The following is a 24,714-nucleotide window of genomic DNA, read 5'->3' as shown; positions in this document are numbered from 1 at the left end:
ATGTGTTTGGGGGATAAATGCTAAGGTGTGGAATAGCTGGGTTGTCTGGTAGTTCTATTTACAATATGGGGATATATGTCCGTATTGTTTTCCATAAAGGCTGACCCAGACAACATTGCCACCAATAATGGATGAGGGTTCCTTTCTCACCACAGTCCCAACATCAACACTGGGTTGTTTCAAGACCTTTTGACAGGTGCTGTTCTTAAAGGTGTGAGATTATCATCTTTATTTGAAGATTAAGTGTTATTTAAGGGGAAAGTGCATGAATGACATGTTGATAAAGCTGGACAGTGGATTTTGTTTTTATGTGCCAATTAGGATGGGCCATGTTGCTGTTATGCAATTGAATACTAGTTTAGATATTGATAGAGTATTTAGAGATACAGTTAACATCTATTAGCAGTTCAATTTAACAAAAGGCTCTTTTCTTGAAAAATCTGGTAGAGCTCAATACAATCACTAAAAGAACTTAAGAGTACATTCCTCACCTGAAAAACACAAGCAATGGCATTCTCACGTAGAAGTTCTGTAGTATCTTGTACAACCCAATGTCAGATTTCTGATTCCCCATGACAAATGATAGTAATGGTAGTACTGATGAGAACTTCAAAGTTTCATGTACTTTATTAGAGCCACAGGAGAACACCAATCAAATACATATGGGAGCTAAAGAAAGAAATACAGCCAAGCTCAGCAGGCTGGGATCAGGCAGGCAATCAAGACTTACGTGATGCTCAGATGTGCAGTGTGTAGAGAGAGGCAGACAAACAAATAGATGGGGAATCAAGGAATCAGAGACAATAACGGGATAAAATAGAACAGGAAAATATAAAAGATCAAGCAGGAGAAAGCATGAAAGGGGGAGGCACGTAGGGAGATAGTAGAGAAGCTATGCCAGAACCTGTCAATTCCTGCTTCAAGGCAGCTCTCCAGCCATCAATGGGCATAGCCTGAAAGGTCCTTGAGCTTCAGAGAGTGTAGCTCGAGGCTCCTGAGTACTTTCATAATGTTCCCTATGGTTTGCACAGTACTCATCCTAAGACCCGAGATCCAACCTTAAGGCCTGGTTTGACTGACTGTCACCAAAAGTGGTACTTAAGTTTTCTGATCACTGCATCAGAGGCACACTCCCCTTTTCCCCCAGAACTCACACCCCAAACACACATAAAAGATAAGAAATCAGTAAAGGGAAAAGGCGGTGGTGACAGTAGACAGAGTAGCAGGCAGGAGGCCCTCACACCCATCAGTGACCCCACATTGTTAAGGGAGTTTCTTGAGGTAGAGGTGGATTCCATTTGTTGAATTCAGCACAACTTTAGCACTGAGAATAGGGACCCTGGAAGGGTCAGGAGCCAGCTCGAAGCGGAGCAAGGTCAGCGCCACAGCCACCTTCAACTCATTCATGGCAAACTGCTTCCCGATGCAGTTCCTGTTGAGAGACAGAGTCATGTAAGAAATGGTCTCAGAGTCAGTTCTGGGCAGTGGGACATCCATCAGAGCTGCCATGTACCTAGACCCAGGGTTTCCTTCATGGGGTTCCTTCTATGACCTTCCTCAACCTTCATAGGCCTGAACTCTAACTCTGAGACCTGCTCAATTTCCCCAACCTTAGGAAGGCCCGAATCTCCCTCGGGCCACACCCAAGTTCTTCCCCCTCTCTCAGTAGCCCTAAAAGCCTGTGAAAGAAGAGCAGGCTCCAAGTCAGGGTCAGGTGGTCTCCAAGTGTTCCTCAGGATTCTGCTCAAACTTTCCATGGCAGTTCACTGTGGGGATTCAGATCAAGGAACTATGATGTGGCCACCCTGAGGCCCACACCATCAAGGAACACTCAGGGACCCTGATCATATCGAGAAAACCTGATGGAGTTGGAGTCAAGAGTCTATACAGGAGCAGGAAGCATTTGGAGGAACTCCAGGATACCAACCCTCAACCAGCTGCACCATTAGCTCCTATGAATGGAGACAATCACCTAGTACCCAGATTCTGTTTCTTCCAGTCCTATGGACGTGCCCCTGCTTTCCTTCCTGTTCTCACTGAGGTCTCTCTGTCCCCTGTATCCCCTATCTCTACAGTGAGGCACACCTAACTTAGACCCTCTGAGGCCCTCTGAGCATGGTAGGACACATCCTAGCATCTCAGTGGGCATCTATCCCTCCTGTGCTGTTGCCTCACTCACTGCTTCACTGTTCAGGTCCATTTTTGTGCTCGGCTCATGTTGACAAGACCATTATTCTTCCTTCCATTTCTGCCACAACCTCAAGGCTCAGTACAATGACAGCCTGTCTCACCCTTCTGTCATTCTGTACTTCTTCCTCCCCAGATCTCAGTCACTATTCAGGGACACATTAGTATCAAGAGCCCAGGAACAAGAGTAGCCAATAGTCTGCTCATGAAGGAGTGAGTGAGGATATAAGAATGAACAATGGTTCATTGAATGGTTCCTGAATCAAAGTTTTTGGAGGCAGGAATGATGTTTCGAGCTGAGTACCCTTTCCTAGCCCAGGAATGGGCACATAGGGAAACACAAGAGACATACAGGGGGAGGGTGGGAAAGGGGGGGTATACCGGGGAAATTGGTGGTGGGGAATGCGCACTGGTGGAGGGATGGGTGTTTGATCATTGTGTGATTGTAACCCAAACATGAAAGCTTGTAACTATATCATGGTGATTCAATAAAATTTAAAAAGACATACTTTAAAAGTTGAAAAAAAGTCAACAAAACTGAAAAACATCTCAGAATAAAATAAAATTATGAATCTGAACTAGGAAAAAACACCTAGTTCTCCTCTGCACTTCTTTGATATCAACAATTCCATAAGGAAACTTAATCCTGAGAGAAACCAATGCCTAGGCCAACTCTGGAAGAACAGTTTGTTCAAGGCCTGGTTTGTAGACATGGACTCTCCACTTGAAAAACAGACACATACAGATACAAAGTCACGTGTTTGGGCTGGAGAGATAGATCCGAGAGCTGACTGCAGGAGAGACTGCCAGATCCTCAGTACCCCCCGGCCTACTGGTATCTGTCAGAAGTGTTTCACAAGTAGAGTCTGGAATAGGCCCTGGCCATAATGGGCTCCAAAACCAAAGTAATATAAAAACAAAAGACTGTGTTGTAGTAACTTCTTGAAAGTTCCTGGGTGCCATTATTTCGCCAGCTCATTGGGCATCAGTAAAGGGTTTCATGGAGTGTTGTGTTGGTACGTGTCTGGCCAAGAGTAATGCTGGTATGTCACTGTAAATAGCACATTTTCTTTATTCACGACAGTCCATTGTCCCTAGTAATATACTCTCAGTCTCATTGAATTATTAGATTGGCGACAACTATGGCTTCAGACTTCCTCGGATAAAGGTTTTGACAAATGAAAAATGTTCATGATTACACAAACACTGATAGGCAGGCAGATCTTGTTGGGGAGCTGTAAACCGAGAAGACACCATCGGTGTGAGTCTCTCCCAGTGCTCCTGAGAGTTTCCAGTGAGCCTCCCAATGTCAGCACAAGGGCATACTGGGAATCCCAACACCCCCAACACCACTGCCCTCTGGGTGTGGGCACAGGCCACCTGAGGTTATGGGCACAGCGAATCTCTGTGATGGAGAAAAGCAATTATTGGAGGTTAATTCTGAAACATTCTATTTCATAAAGCGATAAACCACAGGAAAACACGGTCCTTGGTTCTGCTGCTGCGTCAGTGCCTGTTCCTTGGTTCTTGTTAAAGATCAGAGGGGTGGACTTAGGGATACCCTGAAGGGTCACCTTCTCTGCTACAGCACTGGGCAAGCTTCTTTCCCACCATGATATGCAAAGGTCTCTCTGCAGACACCTCATGTGGGTGTATGAGGTCACCTGCAAGTGGGCTGCACTCAGTAAAATCCCTCCCTGCCAACTCCCTGCCAGCTCACCTGGAGCCCCCTGAGAAGGGCAGGAACGCATGGCTGTGCCGAGCAGCACCTGGTGCAAATCGGGAAGGGTCAAACACCTGCAGAGAACAGGGACAGAACAGGTGGGCCATGACTCCTTCAATCCAGATGGGTCAGTACTCAGTAGAGGAGAGATGAGGTGAGGGTGAGGGTGAGGACAACCCGCTGCCCCACATCATACCTCTGGGTTGGGCCACACATTTGGATTGTGGTGAAGACAATAAAAGGACAGGCCCACTGAAATTCCTGGGGAGAGTGTTGAGAGAGAAGACTGAGCACAGCACTTCAGGCACCAGCACCCCAGCCTGTAGTGCGCATGGGCATGCACAAAACCTGGTGTGCCACCTGGCACCTTGTCACATCTTTGTCTGGAGGATGCTATGTATGGGGTATTGAGGGTACGGCATACTGCTGGATCTTGGCAAGGCCTGAGTTGACCAGAACCGGGATGGGGAAGTCAAAAGTTTTGCTTTTTATAAACTCCTACAACATTCCTGTTTGTAATGGCCTGTTGAATCTTGAGGAAATGAGCATTAACTTATTTTCTCCTCATAAAAACAGCCTTCAAGAAAGACACACCTTTTTCCCGGTAAGGCTGCTGAGCTCAGGAGAATCTAAGCAACTTGCTGTTACACACAGCTGGTTCGGCGGGGGTGGGTTCAGACCTAGACGTGTGAGTGAAGTGAGGTGGGGGGGGCAGTGGACAGAGGCGATGGCTCCCATTATTACCCTAATCTCAGGTCTGTGCATCAACTTTCTTACCCAGCAGTAAGTTCCTGCTTCATCTTTGCTTGCAGTCCCCGAAGAGAGAACTGCATCTCCCCTTGTCTTTCTATGACTAACCAGTCCTTCCAGATCAGAAAATAAACATTTTAGGATAGAATTACTGAGGCTACACTTAGAGGTCAGAACTAGTTGATTGAGCTTTTCTGGGACAGTATTGTGGCAGGGTTTCATAGACCCTATTCTAAGTAGATTATTGATAATTGAGGGAAAGCAGTGAGAGCTCAGGACTGTCTTCACCACATGACATTCTCTTCCTCAACTATTCTGCTTCTCAGGGAGTGCTCCAGGAGCAGGTCTACCTTTGGGTAGGGAGCGCCCATCAGGGAAGGTGACAGGTGAGCTGAGCAGTCTGGCCACACCAGGCACAGGCGGGTAGAGCCGCAGCGCCTCCTTGATGCACATGGTGGTGTAGGGCATCTTGTCCATGTGGTCCCTGAAAGGAGCATCCTGAGTGTGAGTGGAGCTGCCCTGGCTCCACTCCTGAGGTACTGGGCTTGCCTACAGCTGGCACTCACCAGGTGATGGAGGTGCCATCCCCCAGCAGGCTCTGGAGCTCCTCCCGGCACTGCTGCTGGTGCTCGGGGTGTGTGGCCAATGCATAAAGGATCCAGGAGATGCCGCTTGCCGTGGTATCATGACCCTCGAACATGAACGTCTCCACTTCTGCCCGCAGGTCCTTGTCAGACAGGCCACTCCCATCCTCTGACTGTGAACATGGAGAGAGAGTGGGTTGACCCCTTTTTCTCTGGGTGTGTGGGTACAGTCACGACCTTCTCCGCCCTCAGTCTCAACCATAATAACCTCCTTCCACACTCACCATTCTCCACTCACCCTCCATGCTCACTCTCATTCCCACGATCATCTGCCTCCACACTCATCCCCTACACACACACACACACACACACACACACACACTCTCTCTCTCTCTCTCTCTCTCTCTCTCTCTCTCTCTCTCTCTCACTCACCTCTCCTCCACTTACCTTGGCAAAGAGCAGGATGTCAAGGAAGTCCAGGTGCCTCTTCTTCCTGATCTTTTCCAGCTCACCCTCATTCTGCAGTTGTAACTTCCGCTGCTCAATCACGCTGTCTGTTGAGAAAGAGGTTCAAGGCACATCTCAGGATTCTGGAGGCCCAAGTCAGTGTCCACAGGAGCTTAAATACCTTCCCCAGAGTGTAGCAGTGGATGAAGTTTAGCGATGGAGGACTAGAGTACAGAGGTGAGAACTCTAAGTCATATTCAACATTCCCTGTAAGGAGATATTTGTAATGCCCTTATAGACCTGCACCTGGTGCCCTCAAGTCCTCTAGTTCTGAGTGGCCAGCAAGGTTCCAGCTATTCCAGGGACATACCTCTGAATTCTTTGTATGTGACTTATGACAGCAGGAAGGACTCCAGATTGGGATCTCACCTGTATGTTCATGGGCAAGCTCACAGGCCTTGGAACAACTGCGGCCAGTGGATGTCAGGCTATAGATGAAGTCATTCTGGTGGAATATATTCCACATCCGGGAATAGACGAGGTTCTTTAGGTCTTCAATGGCCTGGGTGTAGGACTGAGACTTCCTGTCAGAAGATGGGGCAGAGCACATGGGAAAGGGGGATTTTGGCATTGCAATGGAGATCTGGTGGAGGTTTCCACAAAAATGGGGAGGCAGTTATTTCTGCCTTAACCCCTTTGTTTTTAGACAGTGTTAAGAGACCAGGGATCATGATCAGAGGCCAGAGACAAGCTGTGGTTGATCTGGAGGGTGAGTGGAGTTGCCAGGGCTTGCCCCTGGTCAGGACTCCTGAGAGCCTCACTGTTTGCACTGGTTCATATGCAAACTATCCTTCTGGCCTTGCAGGTAGTATCCAGAGCTGGACAGAACAAGTGCTAACTTGGGCAGCCACTGACCTGTCAGTCTGCAGGCTGCTGGAATGGCTGAAGGCGCACTTCATGATGGAGTCCAGCGTCATCAAGGAGATGTGTCCGAAGATGTCCACAGGGGCACTGTTCCTGCTGAGCTCTGCCCATTTGTCCTGGGAGGGGAGTGACATGGGCACATGTGTCTCCAAGAAGGACATGCATTGGAATCATTGTTGGCACTTTTCTCAAATCGCCTGGTCAGTGCCACCTTGTTGAGCAATCCTCCAGGGATTCTCCTAGAGGCAAGAGGGCTTCAGAGACATCGCCCAAGAGATGGAAGGACAACAACAAAAGGGAGCCATGTCTTCCTGTAATATGTGATATCTGTAGTTCAGTTAGTACCCATCACTCCACCAGTGCCCATTCTTCACCACCAATGATCCTAGTAGCCCTCCCCCCCCTCACAACCCCCCTCCCATCCCACATCGTCTCTGTGGCAGGGCATTCCCTTTTGCTCTCTCTTTCCTTAGGATGTAGTGGTTTGCAATAGAGGTATTGAGTAGCCATCGTGTTTGGTCTATAGTCTACTTCCAGCACGCATCTCACATCCCGAGCGAGTCCTCCAAACATCCTTTACTTGGTGTTCCCTTCTCTATCTGAGCTGCCTTTTCTCCCAGCATGTGCTGCTGAGTTCCAAGCCATGGATCAGACCTCCTGGTACTTATCTCAACTATTCTTGGGTGTTCGACTCCCATTCTGTTACTTTATATTCCCCAGATGAGTGCAGTCTATGTCTGTCCCTCTCTTTCTGGCTCATTTACTTTCCATGTAGACCCACTTGTATGTAAATTTCATGACTTCATCTTTTCTAATCTTTTCTAACTTCATCTTTTCTAATCTTCATCTTTTTTATACAATGCATAGTATTCCATTATGTAGATGTACCAAAGTTTCTTTAGCTAGTCATCTGTTCTCGGGCACTCGGGTTTTTTCCAAATTTTGACTATTGTGAATAATGCAGCAATGAACATAGAAGTGCAGATGTTATTTCAACTGTACTTTTTTTGCCTCTCTGGAATATATTCCCAGGAGTGATATTACTGGGTCAAATGGGAGCTCAATTTATAAATTTTTGAGAATCATCCATACTGTTTTCCAAAAGGGCTAAACCATTCGGCATTCCCATGAGCAGTGAAGAAGGGTCCCTTTCTCGCCACATCACTTTAAGTGGTCCTCCCTCCTTTGCAGAGAGTTTATGTTAATGGACTTGCCTATCACCTTGCAACCATTGTTACCATCCTCTGCGGTGCTTCTGATATTCTCCAAGTTCCCCATGGGCACGCCCAATTCTCTGTGCTTCAGTTTTTTTTCCCTTTTTGCCTTACTTTCCCTTGACTGTTAATTCTTTATTGGATCTTTCCCATTCTATCCATGTTCTCTCACCCTGTACAAAGGCCGGTTTCTCTTTCCTCATATTAGCAATGTTTCATATCAATAAATGTCACTGGCCATCAGCCTGTCTAACTGCTTTTCTATCAATCTGCGTGTTGAATGACTTTGGTCCTGATGGCACCACTGGTCATGGCCACTGCGAAAGGTAACTGACATGGACACCTGTTTCCCCTTTACTTACAGACTATGTACTTCCTGTCATAAAATAGTCTAAAATGGCCTTTCCCCTCTTTATAAGCCAGCTGAGTTTTGGTAAGTAATGTGCATAAAGCATGTCTTTTGGTAATGTGACAACAATCTACTAAAATGTCTTGTTAAATATCTTATTAAAGATCTTATAAAATATCTTACTAAATCCTCATCTTTTGGTGATCGATAATTTCTTAGGGCCACTAACCTGTGATCTCAGCTTAATGAAAGAAGATATAAGAGAAGTAAACCCAGGTGTCTGGTGGAGAGAAAATCGAAGAACCTATCCTTGTAGGTTCAGATACTTTGTTCATCAGCTGTTAGCTGATCTGGTGGTTGAGAGCCCAGATTCCTCTGGGAAGAGTCGTTAACACAGGGTGGCTCTGAGAGACATCTGACCTCCACAGTCTTCCATGGAAAGCTCCTTGATCTGAAGAAACATAGTGCCCAGCCAGAGTCCGTGGCAAGACATCCGAGAGGTACCTCCTGTCACTGACTGTGACCATGCATAGGCCAGTTCAGTACAACATGTCCAGGTGTCCAGGGATGGGAAATCATTCAATACATCAAGCCAAAGACAAGGAGGGGAAGAAGAAGGACCCTTTTCTTTACAGTGACTTCCTTTTGTATGTGTAGAGCCAAGTGTGTCTCCAATTGGTGCCTTGGTCATTTCCCATCTCATTCACTTTGGGGGAACAACCACCCCATGTGGGCTTGTTTTTCATTGCCTGTGGGAGGTCTAGAAATGTGGATAAGAGTGAACTCTGAACTGTGGTGTGGTTAAGGTGTGTAGGTGAGATGAAAACAGACTTACCAGCATCACTTGCACAGAATTAGCCATGATCCCCACATAGGGCTTGAGGATGTCATAATGGAAAGCTGGGGTCAGCATGCGCCGGTGCTGGAACCAGGGCTGTCCATTCAACAGGAGCAAACCGTACCCTGTGCCAGACAAGAGTATGTGCAGGGAGAGAGAAGATGTAATTAGAAGGACTAGAGTTTCTTTGCACAGAGCCAAAGACACAACATGGCACAGATAGGAGAGAACAGTACATCACCATAGGAGGTTAATCTTTTTAATTGATTAAAACTTTGATTTACCATGCTATTGATGATGTTTTCTCATGCTCATAATTCCAATACCATCCGTCACCAGTGTAGCCTCCCCTCCTCTCCCCAATATTCCAGGGCCCTTTCATAGATCATTTCTCCCTTTGTGTTGCCTCTGGCCCTTTGTTACAATCTTGCTGTATATCTTTATACAATAGCCAAGATGTGAAAACAGCCCAAATGCCAAAATACAGATGAATGTATCAAAACTCTGTGGTATAGAGCACTAGTCAATGGAAACTCAGGAAGCCACGATATTGGGGACCCTGCATTTTACTGAGGTGTGCCATTCCCCACCCCCCCCGTCAGGATTGGGCATCCACCCTCAATGTGAATAAGGAATAGGAGGGCTCTTTAGACGTCCTATGTTGGCTCTACCCAGCCCTATCATCTGGGATTCAATGCTAAGCACGATTTGTTCTCTCCACAACTCACTGCAAACATACATAGACATCCTGTGGATACACATAGACATGGGAAACCATACAACAACTCACAAGAAACAACTTTAAACTTCAAAAGCAAAAAAGAAACCTGCCATGTTTTGGGAGTTAAGATGCTTGTCCAGACTACTCATCTAATAATCATGTGCTTCTCTGATAAGGAATTTAGAGAGAAATTATTGAGGATGCATTCCTCCAGGGCTCATGAAAACACTGGAACAAACCACCAATAAGACACAAGAGGATATGAGAGCCAAAATGAGTAAAATACAAATCAAACGACAATCTGAAAACATCCTAGGTGAAATGAAAAACTTACTGAAAACCTCAGAAGCAGTTTAACAGCTGCCAAGAACAGAATCAGTGAGCTCTAAGATGAGGTGCAGAAACTCTCAAGACAATAGCAGAAGATGAACAAAGGTCTCAAAAAACCCCAACAGATGACAAGAGAACTTTGGGATGAAGAGGAACAACAATCATCAGGGTAAACTACAGGTTCAATGGAACTGTGAATAGGTGACCTTCTCCCATGTCCTCCTGTTTCTGGGAAATTGGCAGTCACACCCATGAGCCACCTCTGACTGGTGCTAGATAATCTCATCAATGGCCATGATTCAGAGACTCATTGTCCTTCTCTTTTGGAAAGGGAAATAAAATTACTCACCATAGCCATGCTGCCAGACCCCAAGCAGGGTGTTTCACTCGGGGAACTCTAGAGGGGGAGGGGGAGTCTCCTCCCCACCCCAAAGGACCTAGCTCCAGCAGCCAAAAACCTCCAGAACTCAACCGTCATCAATACAGCCACTCTCCACACGCTGAGGCAGAGACTCACCCAAGTGTGAACCTATTACTGGACTATGTGGCCACATTTGAGGCTGTGCAATATCTCATACCTGACAGCTCATACTTCTAGAGTAGTGCAGCACATTTGATGGGGTTTAAGTAGAAGGCAACCAATCTTAGAGGGAAATATAATTTTACACACATATATATGCACATAAGGCTCAACCCTTAACAACATATTAGTAATCTCTTATAGAAGGGCTTAATGGCTCCTGGGTGAAATACAACAATCTTCACACACTTTCCTCTAATTAAAGTTTTTTTGGGCATTTTCAGCCATTTATTCATAACAAACAATACAAAACAAATTATTTTGGTTCTGCTATGGGGCAGGGGTTGGGGTTGAGACAGAAATATCTAAAATATGGTGGTGGAAAGGTGTAATGGTGATGGGATTGGTATTCAAATATTAAATATAATCAAATATTGTGAACAACTTTATAAAAATAAACCACTATCACTATCACCCCATTGTTCATTGATTTGCTTGAGTGGGCACCAGTAATGTCTCCATTCATCCCTGTCATGTGCTAGTGTAGCCTGATGGCATATTGGGGGCTCTTTCAGGGTCAGGGAAATGAGGACCATCATTGTTACTGTTTTTGGCATATCGAGTATGCCACGGGTAGCTTGCCAGGCTCTGCCTTGTGGACGGGATACTCTCAGTAGCTTGGCGGACTCTCCCAGAGGAATGGAGGCTTTTGGGGCAGCCTCTAATCACCTTTACAGGTGTTCCCAGTCAGGCAGATTATGTGGGCAGGAGACTCTCAGTAGCCTGCTGCGTTCTCTGAGAGTAAGAACTAGACAATAAGAGATAGTGCAGCTGCAAATGCGATCTTCGCTTCCAGGAGCCTGGTTTTCTAATCTCTGGACCTTGGCCATTGATGGGGTTACACGGCAGTTGGTGGGTGTAACTGTCTAGCTACTGAAAGATTGGGGATCTGGGTGGAGGAGGCCCAGTCCTGAACCAAACAGGCTTGGAGATCTCATCCCTGGGTCCTGCACACCTGGGTTCCTCTGCCGGTTCCTTCATGTATGAGGCCCGTCCTAGTGTGTGAAGAGTGGTACCCCATCAATGTGCCGTCTAACCCCATCAATAGCCAAGATCCAGAGACTATAAAACCAAGCTCCCAAAAGAGAACAACGCAGAGTCTCCTGCCCCTGCGCCTGGCTGTTCTCACTGGGGCCCCTTGGAGGGGGGAGGGTTGGGTTTCCCTCTCCACTTTATTTATAAAAATAAAATAAAATTTTAAAAAATCACCAGGGTTACAGAAGGGCAGGAAAGCAACTCTGATGAAAGAGCATCAATCAAATCCATCATTGCTGAAAAGTTCCCTGAGTTAATGCATCCAGACCCAGAAAACCCAAAGAGTAACAGATAAAAGAAATACAAATAAAAATACTTCAAGACACATCATAATCAGAATGACAAAGCCCACAGACAGAGATAGAATACTGAAAGCATCAAGTACAGGGACGTAAATTATATAAAGGACGTAAATTATTATAAGGAGCAATTTAAGATTTTCTGCAGACTTATCAGACAAAACCCTCTGGACAGAGGACAGTGGTGGGATATATTGAACAAAACATAATCAAACAATGCCTCACCACAAGTACTTTACCCAAACAGGCTCTCATTCAGATTTGAAAGAACAATCCACAACTTCAGAGATAAACAACATCTCAGGAACTTCAGAGACTCAAAACTATCATTACCAAAACTAAATGGGCTACTTTAGGGTTGGAGTGATAGCACAGCGGTAGGGCATTTGCCTTGCACGCAGCCAACATGGCCGACCCGAGTTCGATTCCTCCGCCCCTCTCGGAGAGCCCGGCAAGCTACCGAGAGGATCTCGCCCGCACAGCAGAGCCTGGCAAGCTCCCTGTGATGTATTCGATATGCCAAACACAGTCACAACAGTCTCCAATGGAAGCGTTACTGGGCCTGCTCGAGCAAATTGATGAACAACGGGAGGACAGTGACAGTGACAGTGACAGTGAAATGGGCTACTTTAGGTCAAGACAAGCCCCACAAACGTGAAACTCCTATAGAAGGATGGCACAAAACCCCACAAATAGAATATCTCTTAAAGTTAATGGGCTAGATGTACCAATTAAGAGACACAAAGTGCAGGATGGATTAGAAAATGGAACCCAACACTGCTGCCTGCAAGAAACATATTTGAGCAGTCAGAGAAAACACACACTCAAGTCAAAGCTTTGAAGACAATTCTTCAAGTGAACAACTCCCTAAAAAAGGCCCTGGAAGTCATACTACTATCAGATGACATACACTTCAGGCTGAAAAAAAAAAGATAAAGCAAAGGCCTTTTATTAAGGATCAAAGGGTATGCATATCTGAAAGCACTCACATTTCTAAAAGTACATGCACCTAATAAAAGACCAGCAAATTATTTAAAACAACTACTAAAAGACTTGAAGAAAGACATTGATAGCAACAGAATAGTAATTGGAGTTTTCAACACAGCTTTGTCACCACATATAGATCAACTGACTGGATTCCACGGGATGTCAAAAGACTGCGTGGCCGCCCACCTACCAGACGGTCAGACTTCTTCGTGAAGATCATGAACGATCGGTTTGAGGCTCTTCATGTTCCCAGAGCAAACAGATGCCATTGGGCTACACTAGCACGCGACAGGGACAACTGGAGACAGTACTGGTGCCCGCTCGAGCAAATTGACGACTAAGTTAAGTGATTAAGTGATAGATCAACTAAAGTAAAACTCAGCAAGGTATTTGAGAGAAAAATGAAAGAGAGGGGTTCAGTAGGTATATACAGCACCTTCATCCTCAAAAGGCTGAATACAAGTTCTTCTCCCATGTACGTGGGACATTCTCCAAGATAAACCACATACTGGCACACAAAACATATTTCAACAAAATCAAGAGCATAAAAATCATATCAACTATCTTCTCAGATCAGGATGTAATGAAAGTAGAAGTTAATTACAAACAAAAATGGAGAAAGAACTCAAATACCTGGCATTTAAACAGCTTATTACTGAAAAAAAAAAAACAGTGGGCTAGAGAGGAAGTCAAACAGGAACTTAAAAGATTCGTGGAAAGAAAAGAGAAGAAAAGCAAAGCTTATCAGAACTTGTGATTATGAGAAGTCGTGAACTCAGACCTCTAACGCCAAACAAAAAGTTAGAACAAAATGAATTAAAGACCTCAATATCAGACCTGAATCCATAAGGTGCATGGAGGAATATCTAGGTGGAATCCTCCATGCTGTTGGAGCTAAAGGCATCTTCAAGGATGAAACACCACTGATCAAGCAAGTGGAAAAAATATAAACAAATGGGCCGACCCGAGTTCGATTCCTCCGCCCCTCTCGGAGAGCCCGGCAAGCTACCGAGAGTATCTCACCCGCACAGCAGAGCCTGGCAAGCTCCCTGTGATGTATTCGATATGCCAAACACAGTCACAACAGTCTCCAATGGAAGCGTTACTGGGCCTGCTCGAGCAAATCGATGAACAACGGGAGGACAGTGACAGTGACAGTGACAGTGAAATGGGCTACTTTAGGCTAGTGTCCCTCCCGCCACCCTCACCTCATCCCACCCCCTGCCTCTGTGGCAGATACTTTCTTTCTTATTCTCTCTCTAATTTGGGCCATTATGATTTGCAATACTAAGAGGCCATCATGTTTGGTTCTTAGTCTACTTTCAGCACATATCTCTCATCCTGTCATCATTTACTTAACCAAAGAAGCTTCTGCACCTCAAAGGAAAGTGACTAAAATACAGAAAGAGCCCATGGAATGAGAAAAAATATTTACCCAATACCCATCTGTTAAGAAGTTAATATCCAGGATATACAAGAGACTGGTAGAACTTTACAAGAAAAAAACCCCTCCAACCCAATAAAAAAATAGGGAGAAGAAACGAACAGAAACTTCCACAAAAAAATAAATTCAAATGGCCAAAAAGCACATGAAAAATGCTCTACATCCCTAATCATTGGGGAGATGCAAATGAAAACAACAATGAGGTATCATCTTGTACCATAGAAACTGGCAAACATTAATAGGAAAAAGAACAACCAGTGCTGGCACAGATGTGCAGATGAGAGGAGAAAGGGGCTCTCATTCATTGTTGGTGTGAATGTTGACTGATCCAGTCCTTTTGAAAACAATATTGACATTCCTCCAAAAACTAGAAATTGAGCTCCCATATGACCCAGCAATACAACTTCTGGGAATATACCCTGAGAGTGCAAAAAAAAAACACAGTAGAAAAGATATCTGCCCTTGTATGTTTATTGCAGCACTGTTCACAATAGCCAGAATCTGGAAACAACCTGAGTGCCCAAGAACAGATGACTGTTTAAAGAAACTTTGGTACACTGACATAATGGAACATTATGTAGCTATTAGAAGAGATGAAATCATGAAATCTGCATATAAGTGGATGAACATGGAGAGTATCATGCTAAGTGAAATGAGTCAGAAAGAGAGGTGCAGACATAGAATAACTGCACTCATTTGTGGAATATAAAATAGCATACTATGAGACTAACACCCAAGGACAGTAGAGATAAGGATTGGGAGGATCATGCCACAGTTGAGAAGCCAGCCCCATATCGGGGTGGGGGGGGGGTGGCAGGAAAAAGCAGTTGGGATGGAAAAGGGATCATTAAGTAAATGATGACAGGATGAGAGATATGTGCTGAAAGTAGACTAAGAACCAAACATGATGGCCTCTTAGTATTGCAAATCATAATGGCCCAAATTAGAGAGAGAATAAGAAAGAAAGTATCTGCCACAGAGGCAGGGGGTGGGATGAGGTGAGGGTGGCGGGAGGGACACTAGGAACAATGGTGGTGGAAAATGTACACTGGTGAAGGGATGGGTGCTCAATCATTGTATGATTGAAACATAATCATGAAAGTTTGTAACTGTATATCATGGTGATCCAATAAAATGTATTAAAAAAACTTGTGGGATACAGCAAATGTGGTGTTAAGAGGATAATTCATTGCTATGCAAGTATCCATCAGGATGGAAGAAAGGGCTCATTAAGGATGATGACTACACTACTTAAGAAATAGGAAAATTATCAACACAGGGAACCCAAAGAAGGTGGGAGGAAGAAAATACTAAAACATAGAGTGGAAATTAATGAACTAGAATTCCCCAAAAACAATCCAAGAGATCAATGAAACCAAGAACTGGTTATTTGAAAAAATAATCAAGATCAATAAACCACTAGCAAGTCTCATAAACAGAGAAAGAATAAACAGAATCAGAAATAAGAGGGGATACGACAGCAGACACCAAATAAATTTATAGGATCATCAGAGATTACTTTGAGAATTGTTGTGCCATGAAAAGAGAGAAATGTATAAATTCCTGTACTCCTATAGTAGAAATGTATAAATTCCTGGCCTCCTATAACCTCCTAATGTTGAGTCAAGATGATTTGGAATATCTGCACAGACTTATCACCATTGAGGACATTGAAATGATAAACAGTTTCTATGGAGAAAATGTCACCCTTGTAACAAAATACAGACACCACCAAAAAAAAGAGAGAGAAAGAGAGAGAATTGAAAGCCAATATCCCTGATGATCACAGATGCAAAGATCTCCAACAAAATACTAGCAAATGGAATCCAACAACTCATCAAAAAGATCATGCGATCAAAACAACAATCAAACAACATCACTTTCCCCAACTTCAAGTTTACTACAAATCCAAGTAGGATTCATCATGGGAATGTATGGATGGTTAAACATACACAAGTCAATCAACATAATACACCATATCTATAAAAAAACATAAAAACCATATGATCATGTCAACAGATACAGAGAAAACATTTGGCAAGAACCATAACCCTTGCATGACAAAAGCTCAACAAAATGGAAATTAAAGAAACTTTCCTCAGTATGGTCCACGCCATTTACCACCAGCCCACAGAAAACATTATTCTGAAAGGGGAAAAACTAAAAGCCTTCTCTCTAAGATCAGACACAAGACAAGATTGCCCACTTCCATCACTTCTATTCAATATAGTATTGGAAGTACATGACACATCAATTACGCTCTCACTATTTGCAGATGAAATGTTACTATAGACTCTATGATAAAGCTCCTAGGAACAATAAACTTATGTAGTAAGTGGAAGACTACAAAATTATTATGCAAAGGTTCACGGCTTTACAATGTACAAATAATGAAATAGAAGCAAGAGATTTTTAAAAGAACCATCTCATTCACAATTGTCGCTCATAAAATAAAATAACTCAGAATCAACCTAACTAAAGTAGTAGTAAAAGACCTATTAAAGAAAATTATAATGCGCTACTTCAAAAATACAAAATGGAGAATAAAGCGATAGTTCAACGAGGAGGGCATTTTCCTTGCAGGCTGTTAACTCGCGTTTGATTACCAGTCGGAACTATTGTCCTCTGAGCACTGCCAGTGGTAATTCCTGAGTACAGAGCTGGGAGGACCCCTGAGCACCACCAGGTGTGTCCCAAATAGCCAAAAAAACAAAAAAGAAGCAGAGAAGAGGACACAAGGAAATGGAATCACACCCCCTGCTCATGAATCGTGAGGGTTAATATCATCAAAATGGAAATACTCCCCAAAGCATTTCACAGATGCCATGCAGTCCCTAGAATGATACCCAGGTCATTTTGTAAAAGAAATAGATCGAACACCTTGAAATTCATATAGAACACTAACCCCACTTACTCTTTCCCCCATCTTCAAATAGTTAAAGCAGTCCTTAGGAAAATGAATATGGGAGGCATCACTTTCTCCAACTTCAAGTTTACTACAAAGCAAGTAGTAATTAAAACAACATGGTGTTGGAATAAAAACAGACCCTCAGATCAACTTGAACATCTTGAGACAGACACTGAGCACATGATCACTTACTCTTCTATAAAGGAACAAAAAGTATAAAACAGAGCATGAGAAACCTCTTCAAAAACTTGGGGATAGAGGGGACTTTTCTCAATATAGTTAAAGCCATCTACCACAAGCCTACAGCAAGCATCGTCCTCAATGGCGAAAAACTGAGAGCCTTCCCTCTAAGATCAGGGACGAGACAAGGATGTCCACTCTCTCCACTGCTGTTCAATATAGTACTGGAAGTACTTGCAATAGCGATTAGGCAAGAAAAAGATATTAGGGACATCCAGGTAGGAAAGGAAGAAATCAAGCTCTCACTATTCGCAGATGATATGATACTATACTTAGAAAACCCTAAAACCTCTATCAAGAAACTTCTAGAAACAATAGGCTTGTATAGTAAAGTGGCAGGCTATAAAATCAATATCCAAAAGTCCATGGCTTTCCTATATGCAAATAGTGAAAGAGAAGAAAGAGACATGAAGAAAACAATCCCATTCACAATTGTGCCCCAGAAAATCAAGTACCTAGGAATCACCTTAACTAAGGAAGTAAAGAACCTGTACAAAGAAAATTACAAAACTCTACTTCAGGAAATAAAAGAGGATATGAGGAAATGGAAAAATATCCCCTGTTCATGGATCGGGAGAATTAACATTGTCAAAATGGCAATACTTCCCAAAGCACTGTATAAATTCAACGCAATTCCTATTAGGATACCCATGACATTCTTCAAAGAATTGGAGCAAACACTCCTGAAATTTATATGTAACAATAAGCCCCCACGAATAGCTAAAGCAATTCTTGGGAAAAAGAAAATGGGAGGAATCAACCTCTCTAACTTCAAACTCTACTACAAGGCAGTAATAATTAAAACAGAATTAAAACAGCATGGTACTGGAACAAAGGCAGAGCTGTAGACCAATGGAACAGGGTTGAATATACTGACGCCCCCCCCCCCCCTCCAAGCATACGAGCATCTAATCTTCGATAAGGGGGCAGGAAAAGTGAAGTGGAGCAGGGAAAACCTCTTTAACAAATTATGCTGGCAAAACTGGATGGCTACATGCAAAAAATGGGCTCAGATCTCTGCCTAACTCCATGTACAAAAGTAAGATCCAAGTGGATAAAAGACTCTAACATCAGACCGGAATATATAAGATACATTGAGGAAAATGTTGGCAAAACCCTTCATGACATAGAAGCTAATGGTGTCTTCAAAGATGTCACACCGCTGGCCAAGCAAGTGAAAACAGAGATAGACAAATGGGACTATCTTAAACTAAGAAGCTTCTGCGCCTCAAAAGAAACAGTGACCAAAATACAAAGACAGTCTACAGAATGGGAAAGGATATTCGCCAACTACACATCTGATAAGGGGTTAATTTCAAGGATATACAGAGTACTGGTTGAACTCCACAAAAAGAAAACATTCAACCCCATCAAAAAATGGGGAGATGAAATGAATAGAAACTTTGACAAAGAAGAAATCCGAATGGCTAAAAGACACATGAGAAAATGTTCCACATCATTAATCATCAGGGAGATGCAGATCAAAACCACAATGAGATATCACTTCACACCACAGAGATTGGCCCATATCCACAAGAATAAAAGCAACTGGTGCTGGCGCGGATGTGGTGAGAAAGGGACACTCCTTCACTGTTGGTGGGAATGCCGACTGGTTCAGCCCTTTTGGAAAACAGTATGGATGATTCTCAAAAAATTAGAAATTGAGCTCCCATTTGACCCAGCAATGCCACTCCTGGGAATATATCCCAGAGAGGCAAAAAAGTATAGCCGAAGTGACATCTGCAATTGTCTGTTTATTGCAGCACTCTTTACAATAGCCAGAATCTGGAAAAAACCTGAGTGCCTGAGAACAGGTGACTGGTTAAAGAAACTTTGGTACATTTACACAATGGAGTACTATGTAGCTGTTAGAAAAGATGAAGTCATGAAATTTACATACAAGTGGTACTACATGGAAAGTATCATGTTAAGCGAAATGACTCAGAAAGAAAGGGATAGACATAGAAAGATTGCATTCTGCTGGGGAACATAAAGTAACAAAATAGGAAACTAACACCCAAGAATGGCAGAGATTAGTACCAGGAATTTTACTCAATGACCTGGAGGCCAACCACACATGTTAGGGGAAAAGGGAGCTCAGAAAGAGAAGGGAACACCAAACAAAGGGTGTTGGGAGGATCCTCCCAGGGTGGGAGAAGCATGCTGAAAGTAGACTATCGACCAAACATGATTGCCACTCAATGCCTCTTTTGCAAACCACAACACTCAAAAGGAGAGAGAGGGAAATTCCCTGCCACAGAGGCAGGGTGGGATGGGGGCTTGGGGTTGGGAGGGATACTGGGATCCGTGGTGGTGGGAAATGCGTACTGGTGGAGGGATAGGTGTTTGATCATTGTATAATTGAAACCCAAGCACAAAAATGTGTAAGTCTGGAAAAAAATAAAATAAAATGTTAAAAAAAAATTACATGCCAAAACACCCCCCCCCAATAAACAACAACAAAAATCCACCTCAGACCTCTTTCAAACATCATGCATAAAAATCAACTAAAAGTGGATTAAAGATCTTGATATTAGACCTGAATCCATAAAATACATAAAGAAAAACGTAGGCAGAAACCTCCATGACATGGAAGCTAAAGATATCTTTAAGGATGAAACACCATGGCCAAGCAAATGGAAGCACAGATAAACAAATGGAGCTACATTAAATCAAGAAGCTTCTGCACTTCAAAGGAAATGATGCCACAAAGACAGCCCATAGAATGGGAAAATTATTTAACAAACACTATCTGATAACAGGTTAATATCCATGATATATAGCACTGGTAGAACTTTAGAAGAAAAAAAAAACCGACCCTATGAAAAAAATGGGTATAAGAGATGAGCACAACTTCCTCAAACAAGAAATATAAGTGGCCCAAAGGAACACAGAGAAGTGATCTTCATCACTAGTTTTCAGGGAGATATGAATCAAAATAACAATGAGATATCATCTCATGCCACAGAGACTGGCACACATCAAAAAGAACAACCAGTGATGGTGTGGATGAGGAGAGAAAAGGCCTCTCATTCACTACTGGTGGGGATGCAGGTTGATCCAGTCTTTGGGGAAAGCAATTTGGACATTGTTCAAAAAAACTGAGAAATTCAGCTGTCATACAACCTAGGAATACAGCTCCCAGGAATATACTCTAGTGACCTGACCCCCAAATACAATGCAGAAAAGACATCTACACTCCTATGTTCATTGCAGCACTATTAACAACAACCAAAATCTGAAACAACCCAAAAGCCCAAGAATAGATAACTCGATAAAGACACTATGGTACATCACTTAACGAAAGAGTACACAGCTGTCAGGGAAAATGCAGTCCTGATGTTTGCTTACACATAGATGGACATATAGAGTATCATGCTGAGTGAAACGAGTCTGAGGGAAAGGGACAATGATTGCACTCATTTGTGGTCTATAAAGTAACAGCAACATGGTGAATGAAAAATACCCAGAGACACAGAAATAAGGGCCAAGAGGACTCATCCATGTAGGAAGCTTGTTACAAAGGGTGAGGTGGAATTCAGTTAGGACAGAGAAAGGACCAGCATGACAATGATAGATGATCACTCGGGACAAAAACTGAGTTCTGAATGTAGGTAAAGTGATATTCATGATACATTTTAGTAACAGTATTTCAAACCACAGTGCCTAAAAGGAAAATAAGAGAGATAAATGGGGAGGGGGGAGAGAGATAAAAAGAGAGGGAGAGGGAGTGAGGGTAAAAATAGGGAGAGAGAGAGAGAGAGAGAGAGAGAGAGAGAGGGAAGAGAGAGACAGAGAGACAAAGACAAACACAAGGACAGAGAAAGAGAAGAAAAGTGTTTGCCATTTACAGCTCAGATAGAGAAGGGAACACCAAGTAAAGGATGTTGGGAGGACCCATTCGGGATGAAAGATGTGTGCCAAAAGTAGACTATAGACCGAACACGATGGCCATTCAGTACCTCTATTGCAAACCACAACACCCCAAAGGAGAGAGAATAAAAGGGAATGCCCTGCCGCTGAGGTGGGGTGGGGTGGAGGGGGCTGGGGTGGGGTGGTAGAGGGACGCTGGGAACATTGGTGGGGGAGAATATGTGCTGGTGGAGGGATGGGTAAATGATCACTGTATGACTCATGCAAACATCAAAGTTCGTAAGTTTGTAAGTGTACCCCATGGTGATTCACTAATAAAAAATAAATTTAAAAAAAAAAGAAAAGAAACGTGTCTGCCATTTAAGCAGTTTATGGGGATGGGGACAGAGGGGAGGTGAAACTGGAGAAACAGAGGGTGAAACTGGAAACATGGGTGGTGGGAAATATGCACTGGTGAAACAATAAATGTTGGAACACTGTATGACTGAAACTCAATCATGAACAACTTTGTAACTTTGTTTCTCGAGGTGATTCAATTTTTTTAAAAGGAAGTTGTGGTATAACTGCATAATGGAATATTATGCAGCTCAGAGAAAGAACAAAATTATGCAATTTACAGCAACATGGATGGAACTAAGGTATATTATGCTGAATGAAGAAATTCAGAAAGAAAGGAAAGATACAATAATCTTTTGATTAGACCAAACACGAAAGGCCATCGTGTTTGGAATCATCTTTTTCATGTGTGGTACCTGAAGGTAAACGGCAAGTTGGATGGTTGACGGTTTTTAAGAGAAGGGAACGAGGCCTGAATCAGAGAACGGGGTGGTGTCATGTCGTAGGCCACCTGGTATTCTCTGTCACTGGCAGAAATTCTTGGCAAACCTACATATATGGGGGCTTCTGTTTTAGACAGTTGTACTTACCAATCCAGGAACTCAGTAAACGGTAGATACTGACATCTTTGGGGTCTGAAAGGGAAAGAAGAGCATTGGTTGAAGGAACAGATTGGAATGGGTTGGAAGAAAAGAAGGGGCACGGTTGGAGGGAGTTCAGGTCCAGCTCACTTATTGAATTGATACTCTGAATTTCGCAGACCAGGGTCCTGTGCTCATATGAGTGAATAGGGGTTTCCTCTCACCTGATCTCCCAAGAATCACCTTCATGTAGTCAGGGTCATAGATCATAAGTTGGGGCTTTGTCCCCCAAAGCCAGCGAGAACAAGCACTTGGGTATTTCTCCATCCATTTTAGTATCACTTGCAGTTCATTTTTCTCTTGGAACTGTCGTCATGGGGGAAAAAACAAATTAAACTCTTAATCTGTGCCTTCATGGATTTAAGTCTCAGTGGCAGCCACAAAGACAAAGTTAAGGACAGTTTAGAATTTGGACTTTGATTCAGACTGAGTGGTTGTTGTCTAATGCCAGGCCAAAGGCCAGATTCTGTTTGCACATTAGGTAGACCCTTGGCTCTCACAAGAATTGGCTGGAAAAACTGAATACATGTTGTACAAAGTATTTGGTGTCATTACAGCATTGGCATCTACATTTTGTTGGCCACCTGAACATCTTGGGTGGTAGTAGTGTTCTATAATTATGTTTACTTACATGGGATGGATGGAGGTGGGTGCTTGTCTTTCACACACACCACTTTGGTTTGATCCCTGACACCACATATGGTTCCCTGAGACCCACTAGGAGTGATCCCTGAGTAGAGTCAGGAGAAATCTCTGAACACAGCTTGTATACTCAAACCCCAAAACAACAATAAACAAGTGTGTTTACTTAGGGAATAAAGTGGATATTTTAAATTCTGTATTTATCTATTATTTTCCTTTCCATATTGGTCTTCTGCTATCCAGCACACATGCATATAGTAGTTTTTATAGGAGGGTGTTGGGATCTATATGGCTGAGGCAACAACAATCAAATTCAAGATATCTGTATCATATTATTCCAAATACCAAAGAGGTACTCATTTAGAGTAAGTCTGGATGTATACACATGGAAATGGTGTGGCACTATCATCTTGATATCTCACTTTTCAATGTCCTTTTCCCTTGCTAATAAGAAACCTTATGAGTCACAAAGGCCTGGAGTAGTCTGTTGAAACTCTTCAGTGTAGAACCCAAAGTTTTCTGTTTTATGGCTAAACATCCTTTCAGCTCCCTGCAGCACCTCATAACCACATAAGGGTTTAGTCCTCTTTGGGAAGCCTTGTGCTTGAGCCTGTCTTTATTCATTCGGAATCCGTCTTGTGCAGCGGCGCACAGTCCTGGGATAGCGTGAGAGACTCTCCCCTCCCCCACCTACAAGACACTGCTTTCCTCCTTCTACCTATACCCCACACTCCTCAGCGGACACCCCTCTGTGCTGGATGTGAGGTGAGGAGGACGGAGTCCTGAGCTCACAGCACCGTATTTTCAAGAATGAGAACTGGGAGGGGAAACACGGTGTTTAACTGTGCAAGTCAAATGTCAGTGTCCTTCACCTGAGGCCATCCTGGCACCCTGGCACCCCAAATGCCAGCAACTGGTGAGGGGTTGGAACATGATCCCTGCTTGCACTAGGCACCCCACAGCATGTAGTGGCTGTGATTTCTGGTAAGCCTAATCTGGTATAGAGGATGGATTGAGCAACTGGTCAGGGAAGCATCTAGAAGCCCTGTTTCGTGGAAAGAGCTGAGGCTGCCCAGCAGGTGGGGGAGACCCAGGGAGGCACAGTTATTGCCCTGTAAGTGCAGGACTGCCGCTATACCCCAGGAGGGAGAGCCAGAAAAACCTGAGCCACCAGCCCCAGTTTCTAAGAGCAGAGAGTTCCCTGGGCTGGGGTGGATGACCCGAGAGGGGAGCTGGCTTCCCCGAGACCCAGAGAGGTCATGCAGCAAGACTTTCCAACGATCTGCTGACCACCACACCTCCTGAAGCCTCCCCCAGTCCTCCCGCTCACCTCCCTGCTCCTTCCTACCTCCTTGTAGTGCCCGAAGAGCCAGTGGGAGGGAGGTGATGGGAACTCTCGGACAGCCTTGAGCAGCCACTGGCGGTGCAGGTAGAGCTGGACAGCCTTGAGCAGCAGCAGCACCAGGCCGAGCAGGAAGGCCACTTGCAGGAGCCCAGAGAAACTGCCCAGGGATCTGGTGGGGCTCAGCGCGGAGACACTCATGGTGCCGTGACTGCAGGATGGCTGGCTCAGCCTGACTGTGCCTGATCACCCAACCCACATCAGTGTCAGGAAAGGGTGGCCCCACCCACCTTGAGGAGGTGACTGCAGGGGGCAGAGCT

General features: G+C 44.0%; 1 protein-coding gene across 1 annotated transcript; it reads right to left on the bottom strand.

The window, feature by feature from the left end:
* Window positions 1-603: 603 nt before the first annotated feature.
* LOC130031094 (cytochrome P450 4A11-like) lies at window positions 604-24,659 on the bottom strand. The gene is made up of 12 exons (XM_056122348.1): window positions 24,401-24,659; window positions 22,575-22,716; window positions 22,360-22,404; window positions 9,014-9,141; window positions 6,607-6,731; window positions 6,121-6,275; window positions 5,692-5,798; window positions 5,227-5,417; window positions 5,011-5,144; window positions 4,107-4,171; window positions 3,908-3,984; window positions 604-1,432 (listed from the first exon to the last, which is right to left on the bottom strand). Exons 1-12 carry the CDS (start codon window positions 24,593-24,595, stop codon window positions 1,264-1,266), a joined length of 1,533 nt encoding a protein of 510 aa, XP_055978323.1. The 5' UTR covers window positions 24,596-24,659; the 3' UTR covers window positions 604-1,263.
* Between the last annotated feature and the right edge of the window lie 55 nt (window positions 24,660-24,714).

This window comes from Sorex fumeus, unplaced genomic scaffold (assembly GCF_029834395.1).
Source record: "Sorex fumeus unplaced genomic scaffold, SorFum_2.1 ptg000045l, whole genome shotgun sequence".
In the NCBI taxonomy this organism is placed as follows: domain Eukaryota; kingdom Metazoa; phylum Chordata; class Mammalia; order Eulipotyphla; family Soricidae; genus Sorex; species Sorex fumeus.
This window is presented reverse-complemented; position numbering and strand designations above follow the sequence as displayed.

What these genes read in the sequence shown, in the direction of transcription:
- LOC130031094 (XM_056122348.1), bottom strand. Translation starts at nt 24,595, where the DNA reads ATGAGTGTCTCCGCGCTGAGCCCCACCAGATCCCTGGGCAGTTTCTCT. An exon ending in GCTTGCCCATGAACATACAG is followed by an intron (nt 5,799 to 6,120) that starts GTGAGATCCCAA and finishes CTTTCTCAACAG; the next exon opens with ACAGCGTGATTGAGCAGCGG. An exon ending in ATGTGTGGCCCAACCCAGAG is followed by an intron (nt 3,985 to 4,106) that starts GTATGATGTGGG and finishes TGTTCTCTGCAG; the next exon opens with GTGTTTGACCCTTCCCGATT.